The 9309-nt window shown below is 38.0% G+C and overlaps 1 protein-coding gene across 1 annotated transcript in view; it reads left to right on the top strand.

Moving 5' to 3' along the window:
* Positions 1 to 9309, top strand: part of DIRC2 (disrupted in renal carcinoma 2) — a gene marked incomplete at its 5' end in the record, with an annotated part of 43751 nt that overhangs the window by 32430 nt on the left and 2012 nt on the right. Inside the window, one exon of the mRNA XM_010179125.1 lies at positions 7671 to 7853. Coding sequence (XP_010177427.1) covers positions 7671 to 7853 — 183 coding nt within the window. The remainder of the gene's footprint in view (positions 1 to 7670; positions 7854 to 9309) is intronic.

The following is a 9309-nucleotide window of genomic DNA, read 5'->3' on the forward strand; positions in this document are numbered from 1 at the left end:
GGGTTCAAAACTGACTGCTGTGGAAACTCGTGGACGTGTGCATTTGATCTTGCAAGGAGGTTTTCCCTTCCAACCATCTAGTTGCCATCTAGAGGAGGCTTCCCCCTCCTCTCTTGCTCTGCCTCTGATGTTGTTCTCTTGAGCATGTCAAACTTTGCCTTACAAAACCACAAGCATTGCCATCTACAGCAGTACCTGAAACCTGCTAAAATACCGTCCACATAACCTGGTGGACTGCTGGTACAGTTACAAGGGAGCTTGTCCACGGGACAGGACATTCATTTTGATAACAAAGCAAGACAGCTCATGGGAGTCTTTGCACTGACCCAGGTGTAAGGCAGGCTTCACCCTAGAGATGAAGGCTGGTTAGAGAACATCATCATCTGCTTCATCTCACCTGACAGCTGCTTGATCTACAAATGAAGGTTGCATCCATAGGCAGACCTTGCCAGTGGTTTTCCCAGGTCCAAAAATCTCCTTTTCCTTTAAAATGTTGATACTGTGTGACACACGTGCTCATTCACCTCTTCTGAAAACCCTCTGCCTGGCTCTCACCTGGTCTCCAGAGTAAGCACTCAGGTGGGTTTGCATGCAAGGAGGCTTTTGAAATGCTAAAAAGATGAGTTTGGCCAATTATTCACCCTAAAGGGAATGGAGGAAAATCTCTAAAGACTTGGCTTTAAAATACAAACAACAGCCGCCCTCTTTTAATCAGTATTCTTTGTAGCAGTTGTAATGTCTGGTTTGAATTTTGGGGGAGGAACTGTATTTGAAAAAATGGTCACAGCAAAATGTTCTTTCCTGTACTTGTTTGTGTAATAGTCTCCTAATTCCTTGTAAATAGGTGCGACATCATCTAAAGATATTCCCTACAAAATGTAATTACTTAGAATGGGGACCTTTAATGCGGATATTAAAAATCAATGACTGCTTTGTGTTCTCTTTAAATGATGCTGCTCAGCGTTGTTTGTATTGTGTAATGCCTGCATTGCTCTGCATTATCATAACGTGCTCCGTTTTTCGTCCTGCCACAGAGCAAGTTAAGTTTTCTGTCAGTTGCTGACTTCTTAATAAATCTCCAGAAGGTTTTATAGGATGTATATTTGGAGTCATGTGTATGAACTATAACTGTTAGTGTGGGGGAAAAAAAAGAAAGCGAAGTAATAATGATATATTGCCATCGTAGCTACCATATCATCTATCTGAAACACCTCTCTTCAGATAATCACAGCTCTTAAAAACCTTTGGTTCTGGAATTGGTTTACATTTTAAGCAAGCTTGAATTTTCTTTTAAGAAATTTTAATTTTAATGTATATTATTTGCATTTTTCAGCAAGTTTCAAAGACAATTTTATGTACACATTGAGCATTAAAATAGTTTTCTCCATTGAATTCCCAATGCAGCTGCTGATCTCTTTTTCCGTGCCAAGTCCATTGTTAGTTTGCTTTGTACTGAACTTCATTATGTGAATTTATGTACAATGGAATACTCTGACCCAAAATAATTGTGTAAGGCATTGTAATGCCAGCTTCAGTATCTTGCCACTTTGTATTGCTGGTGGTATCTCCAGATACAAATACTAGCATTTTCCAAAAATTGACATGCAATGCTAGTTGCTTGCAGCTCAGATTGAGTGTTTTCAGCATAGCACATCAAGAATATTCTAATATTTATGAGCACATTCAGCAGAATTTTGCTTTACAAAGTCTTTTCTAGTGCAGCATGGCAGATACTCTGGATATTGTGGCAACTCTGCTAGTTGATGACTATATTTAGGTTAAGCAGTCTACTTGTTACTTTCAGGTTCAACAGATTGAATATTATAAACACATCTGTCTTCCTTTCCTCGTCTGTAAAGCACAGTATTGAAAAAGAGGTGTTCATCATTGAATACTGATATACTCTTCGGGTTTAATTTTTTTACTGTAAACAAGATGTGCTTGTTAAGTATAGGGCAACGGGGACACAGAGGATAAAGCAGTGGCCTGAAAACACGGAAACTGAAACTCTTTCTACCATTAGCATTAGCCTGCTTCTGGCTGCGGGCAAATCATTACCCCACTCCTGTTGTGCGTTTCCCACTCCTAAAATGGGAATAACGTCCTTCATCTTCCTGCAGGCTTCTGCAAATCCACAGATAGAAGAGTGCTTAAAGAAGAACTAATTTAAGAGTTCTAATTAAAAACAGTTTAATAAAACATGTGTTAAATAGTGTACAGTGCTCGAAATTTGAGAGCAGTGTTTCAGGGAGGACTATCTAGAAATCTAACCATTTAAAATATCTATCAATAGCCTCAAATGCTGTATGATTTTGAGGGGCCCCCCCTTTTTTTTTGAGGATCACTCAGTAATTTCTTCACTTCTCTTAGTTCTCCAAAGTGAATGCTCTGCTTTCAAGCGAGTTCCACTTGCTTTTCTCTAGGGAATTATATAGGACAAATCCAATTTGATCAGATTTTTGGTTACTTTCATAACTATATTATGAGATAAGAATTTGATCAGTGCATGCTGGAATGGAAATCCAGGCAATGAAACACATTGATGTTATAAACACACACTTCAGGGACATCCTTCTCCTATTGTGTTTTTTGTTCCTGTAAGAGAATTACTGTAAAAATTACTGTCTTGCTTTAAAGGAGTCACATTTCTCATGGAAAAATTAAGGGGAAATTTTTCCATGACTATTCCTACCATGGCCAGTAGCAAGAATTAAATTATATGGAGGTTTCATTCCACTTTAACAGACTTTAGACGGTTTGATAGGAACTAACTTTGAATTGTCCAGAGCATTCATGGAGATACTAAAGTACTAAATTCAATGAAGCATACATCCACATGAGGCATTATCCTTTCATTTTGGCATTTGGGATACTCTTTTAATGGGCAATAACAAAATGGCCTAGATCTCTGTAGGTTTCAGTTGAAATTGTGTGCTGCACCCAAGAGAACACATTCAGTTGTATTTACTTTCCTGTTTATCCATATGAAATGTGTGTGTCTTGGCTCAGTTTGTCTGAGAGGAGAACTGTTACAAGATGTACAGAGTTCAAGAGTTTCTGGCAGAAGACTTTGGAAAAAGATACTGTACCACCTGCTTGCACTTGATGCTGCTCTAGAGTATCTGCACTTCTTTTGTGAATTTATCTGCAAAATACATTTCTTTTTCTTAAAGGAATGGTAACACTTCATATTCTTTGTTAAAAATCAGCCAAGATATACATGCCAATGGGCTGATATGAACCATTTACATCAGTGGAGGTCCTTCCATTAATTTTGTTTGGGTTTGGACTGGGCTCTGTAGTTATAAATTTAGTGATGGTGTAATTTGAAGACTGAATTGCTAAACATGTTGCAGAACATCCTGGGAAGTTCTGGGAACTTGATTGGATGTCAGAGGTACTTGAGACTCCTGCTGTGTTGCAAGCTCATCGGGGGGCACAAAGTACGTGCCGTCGTTTAAATCACTTCCCTGGTACAATTCCTAATTTTATCGCACTAATATTTTTTTATCTTCATTGGTATAAAGCTTTTGCCACACCTTGTGGCTGTGAGAAAAGGAGGTCTGTTTCTGGGTTATGGGCATGTATTTGCCATCTTGTAGCTGAAGATGTGCAGGGGATAAGCAGCCGGGAAGGAACCTTCCTTCTCAGGGCTTTCTCTCCTTTTTGTGCTAAGCCAGTGTATCTCCATCAGTCCCCTGCGGGTACCTCACTTCATCTGACTGGTACCATCACTGTTGCCATTACCAAGGCACATTTCTTTTGTTGCTTCCTTCCTGGCCAGGAGGAGATGAGCGCTGAGGGAACAGCATGGGTTGCCTCACACCCCAAGCATGAAGGTTGCATGATGACATCTAGCCTGAGCCTCCTGCTGTGGCAGCTCCCGGCCAATTCTCTGAAGCAGCTGTGCTTTAGATGAGTGTTTTGCCTTTCCTGCTCTTTTTGCAGTGGCCAACCTGTGAAATAGCCGCTTAGTTCACGCAAACATCTTTAAAATGTGACATTAATCAAATTCAGCCCAGTTCCATTATTTATTGATGTCCACAGCTGCCACTTTGTTGGGTACACAACTTTGTGCATAGCCTCATAGGCAGTTAATTCCTTTTCCTCAGAAAAAGTGATCTTTTTTCTAGTAATAGCATGACATGCTTCCCCAGTGTATGGGAAGCAACTATCCAAGCTAGTTGTTTGTCCTTATTAGGCTTTAGGACATAATGTTAAATTCTTGGTAAATCATCTCTTTATAATTTTTTTTTGTCAGTGCTTTCATATCTTTATATTCATTTCCAATGACTGTCATCAAGATTGTCTTAATTGAAAAAACAATTGCTGTAACTTTAGCAGCTGTTCTTCTACAGTATAAAATCATGGTAATGGTTTGTGTTCATTCAGTGCAAGGTTGCTGTAATGGAAAGTAAATGGTCTCCGTTAATAGGTGGTATTCTCCCTGCTGCGTTATCTTGTTGCACAAGAGCTGGAATATGAGGGGTGCTATTTAGTGCATGAAATAAAAGACAAAACCCACTTTTGAGCTCCTACTTGACTTCTTTCTGTAACTTATTTTTCTGAAACTGTATATCTTATCTTTGACTTTCTGTCTAGCTGATCAATTGGATTTGACTTAATTGCCAATTTAATGGAATAAGCTTGTTTGTATAGCGTGCAGGAAGACCCTGGAGGATTTACAGAAACACAAAATAAAACATATTTTCCCATCACTACAGTATGTACCAATTTAAGGGAGGCTTTCAGATGTGTACGTCTCCTTCACTTTCTGAGCTCCTTCTCGTGGTTTGCCGTTAAAAGCTCTCTTTTCCATTAGATATTAGAAATTAAATTGGCATCTGCTGGATGCTATATTCTGCCTGTCCTTTTGCCTTGACATTTCCGCTTATTAATTCCAAATTAGAGAGTACATAGATGTGGACCTTGTTTTGTATTACCTGTGATCTCAGCTGAGGTGGTGTCATTAGTATTCAGCTGGCTGGTTTTGGCTTGCACACATGAAGCAGGTGGTACCTGGGGAAAATCAAAAGGTAATGGTAAAGCTGCTTTGCTCTTGGTAGTACAGAGGTGTGAGCCGGTGAGGTGTGTGCCGGTGGGGCTATTTGCATGACAAGGAAATGTAACGGTGTCGTTTCTGAAGTAGTTACTGTGCTTTATTCCGTATGATCAAGTCATTTTAATACATTTTAGTAAGTGATGAGCAATGATGGAATTCAACTAGCATATTTTAAACTATCAAATTTATTTTGAAGGGTTCTGTTTGTTATGTGGAAGCTTTTACACCTACTATATTGACTACAGTTTGAAGGATTGGTCTTTAAAATGGCTGCTAATCTTAGATGCATATTTTTGCCTTCAACTCAAGTACATCTTAAGTTTTCAGAAACTACACATCTGTTCAGAGGCACACGGTTCCCCTTTCCTAGTAGTGTTGTTTATGGAAGAGGTTTTGGTCTTCCTGTAGAGGTATTGTCTCTGGCACTTTCTGTATGCAGCTCCACTTTGGACAGTGCTTATTGTGGCTTTCAGCAGTTTCATGACTGTTTCTAGTGCTTGAGTTTCTAATGAAGAATTACAGCTGGCTGCCACCTTCTTTTCTTTGGGGAAAGTTCTGGAAATGTTCTCAAGAAGTTACAAGTAGTTATCCATCAGTATCTTCAACTGAGTGCAATGAGGGGCAGATGCTCCTTTTAAATTCTTCTGTTTCATTCATGTGTTGGTTTCTCAAGCCAACACAAAAATACCAAATAGCTGAATTCAGTGCTCAGATTTGGTGGCTCCACCTGATAGCAGTTACAGACAGTTAGAGCAATATGCAGTTGTGTTTGAGGTAAATAGGACTTCAAAGAGAGGCTCATGGAATTTTAAATACTTGTGAGAATTTGCAGCAAAAAATCTGTGGATCTTGTAACTAGGGAATCAGTTCTTCAGTTTTATCTCGAAAAGCCGATTAGGAAGAGCATCCTAATACTGGATTGGGTTTTTCTTCCTCTCTAAGAACTCCTGAACATACCTGGCATCCATTTCTTTGACTTTTATTTTGCAGCTTATATTGAGAGAATTTGAGAGTTGAAAAAGTTAACATTGTTTATTATTCTTTTTTATTTTTTTTATCAACTCAGAACGTTCTGGTATATTAAAAAAAAAAAAAAGCGGGCCAGCTGTCCCTCCTGAAGTCTTGCCATCTGTATCATCTTTCTGGCTGAGTCTTCTACCCTCTCTTTCCTGTCCAGGAAAATCCTCTGTAGAGAAAGAAATATGTCTTTGTGCCTTGGAAGCAAGCCACATCAATTGGAGGATCTGATAGATAGCCCTTTCTGCTTCTTAATGCCTTTATCTCTTTTCCATGATTCTCCATATTTTAAGAAACAGTGATATTTTAACATTTATATTTTTTAAGCTGAAAGTTTCCTGCCTCCTAACAGTTTCTCAATTGAAAGATTGAGCAATGCCTAACAGAAAATGTAGCAGAGCTGTTTCAGTTTTCCCCTTTCTAAGACAGAATAACATAAATTAAACTGAAAATGCATTTTCTATCTTATATAAGCATATATATCTATAGGGAAAACGTGATCTAAGGAGTTTTCTACCACACTGCAGTGAAAAGAAGTTATAAATAATTTCCCTGTGACTAGGTAACACTTCCACATCTGAAAAATTTTTCTTTACCTTTTTTTGTGATTTTGATGAAAACAAAAAATTATTCCAGACTTTTTTATTTTTCCCAAGCTTTTTCATTGTTTCCTTTTATTCTGTACTTGATCCATAATGTCAGGTTGTTGAGGCTGCAGGTCAGGAAATCTTCCCTCCCCAAGACAGTACTTAGCAAAGACTTATTTAAATATGTGAATAGGTACTAAGTTCTTCTGAAGTTTTCTTTTTTTCTTTTTCCTTTTTTTTTCAGAAATAAATCTAATAGGTTTATCAGTAGATAATACAGCTGTATTAAATGTCTAATTAAGATCCTAAGAACTGTGAAGTATTTGGCAGTGTCAGAAATCATAGAACAAAATACTTGAGGCTGCTGAAGAAATGTCTCTATTCTTCTGTTGATTTGTCCAAGAAAATCAATTTTCTGTACAGCAGTGAATAATCTGCATTATCAAATATGTCCTGTTCCTCCCAGGTGCTGGGTGCCCTTCATTTCCTTTTGAAGCCAAAAGGGATTCAACATGTTGCAGCTCAGGCCGTGATGAATACTAATGTCTTGATATCTGGTAGATCATTAGGATTTATTTGTATAATGGAAGCAACGTTAGTTTTGACCTCTAGAGCTAAGTCAAAAGGTTAATCCATGTCCATTTCCAATTTGATGCATTAATTGCTCCCTGTCCTGTTGTGTGTAGGACAATAGCTTCTGTTCATTTCGGAGGTAAATCAAACTGTAGGTGATGCTTTGCATTCATAATTTAATCTGTTTGTTTTACATACAAGTAAGTTACAAATCACTGAATGTATTCTGTTTAAACGAAAATAAATCAGTACTTCTGGGGTTTTGTGTACATTCTGCCTGAAACTGGTAGGATATGATACACTTTATGGTACACAGGGGATAGAAGTAAGTTTATGTATTTTTTAGTTATCCAAGCATTAGTATTCTTGGCTCTGAATAGGGAGAAAAAATGCCAGTGTTAAATTAATAACTGTTTTTGTTTCTGTTGTAGCTACACTGTACACATCCTGCATTTTATTGGGTATATTCCTCAACAGCAGCGTACCAATATTCTTTGAGCTCTTTGTGGAGACAGTCTACCCCGTTCCAGAAGGAATTACCTGCGGAGTTGTCACCTTTTTGAGTAATGTGTTTATGGGAGTGCTTTTGTTTTTCCTCACATTTTACCATACAGGTAAGAAATATAAGCTACCTTGAAAATATAGTTCTTCATGAAGACATACCCTTGTCAGGGAGGATTTGCACATACAATTTCTGTTAAGAATCAAATGTTTGCATGCCCCTATGGTGCAGCAAGGGGCATTCTTCTTTTATATATGCATGCTAATAAAAATAAAATGCTTTGGAGCAAGATGTAGTCATATTCCACTTATAATTTGCTGTAGCCAGAAGCCATCAAGGTACACGCTGCCATCATATTTTTATAAAGGCCTGGGTAATGTGACCATTACTAATGTTTGCATCTGTGGGTGTTCAAAACCACAATAAAGCTAAATCAGTCTCATGGTTTGAGGTGTAGCTGTGTTGCTCAGGAGAGGCAGAGCAGAAATCCCCCATTTATGGCCAGCTCCATTCAGTGGGTTGGACAGGCCATTGCAGGGGAGAGAGCATCTCGTGACCGCTGCTCAAAGCCGAAATACTCATTCCTTTGGATGATGCAGCGGCCTAATGAGGCAGCACGATGTTTTGCTTGTATTTTCATCAGCTCCTTCAGACTCTCATCTCTCCAGTATTATTTCTTCCTCATAAATCATAATCGTAACTTTCAACTTGCAATTTAGTAGACATAATATATATTATTACTCTAAGCTGTAGAAGAAGAACCCGTCTTGCTTTCCAAGGGAAGTGCTCTTTATGAATGGTTTTCAAAGATGCAGATTTTTGGTTTGGATTTTGTTGCTGTGGTAAACGTTTGCTTCACAATACAAGATTTGTAGAGCAATGTTTTGCTTTTGCTTTGGAAGCATTAGAAATTGTGAGCTTTTATATATTATCATGAGGACGTGTACTTCGTACGATGGTGTGTTTTATAACAAAGAGGAGACTGACAAATTGCAGAATGAATTGTGCTTCAAAGTATGAAGGTTACAGCCTGGGGCAAATTTTCAGTGTAGTTTCTCTGTCTTTCTGCCAGGGAATCATAAGCAGGTTAGCAACCCTCTTCCAAATTGTAGCCTGTGAATACAAACTGAAAGAAATTATTCTCTCTTTCTCTTTCTCTCTCTCTCTCTTTCTCTCTTTCTCCCTTTCTTTCTCCCTTTCTCCCTTTCTTTCTTTCTTAATATTGACATTGAATTGCATAATTGTAAAATCTGAATTCTATCCCTGCTAGCCTTGAGTGGCATGATATTTAATCTTCACATTTTAAAGAATGCTTTTATGATTAATATTAATTGGTGTGAACTCTGTTCACTTATACTATTATTAACATCATTTATACCTAGGCTGAAAAGATTTCACAGAATATTCTATGTGATATTTTCAGCATTTTTCAGAGTAACAAGTCAATGTTCAGAATTGCTTAATAATTGAGGATGGGGATACAATGTCTCACTTCTGACTGAAGAGTTATGGTGAAATGTTCCCTCATAAATACGATATTTCGGGCCATTTCTGGCATGTCTTTCCCT

The sequence above is a fragment of the Mesitornis unicolor genome, unplaced genomic scaffold, assembly GCF_000695765.1.
Source record: "Mesitornis unicolor isolate BGI_N332 unplaced genomic scaffold, ASM69576v1 scaffold50150, whole genome shotgun sequence".
Taxonomy (NCBI): Eukaryota; Metazoa; Chordata; class Aves; order Mesitornithiformes; family Mesitornithidae; genus Mesitornis; species Mesitornis unicolor.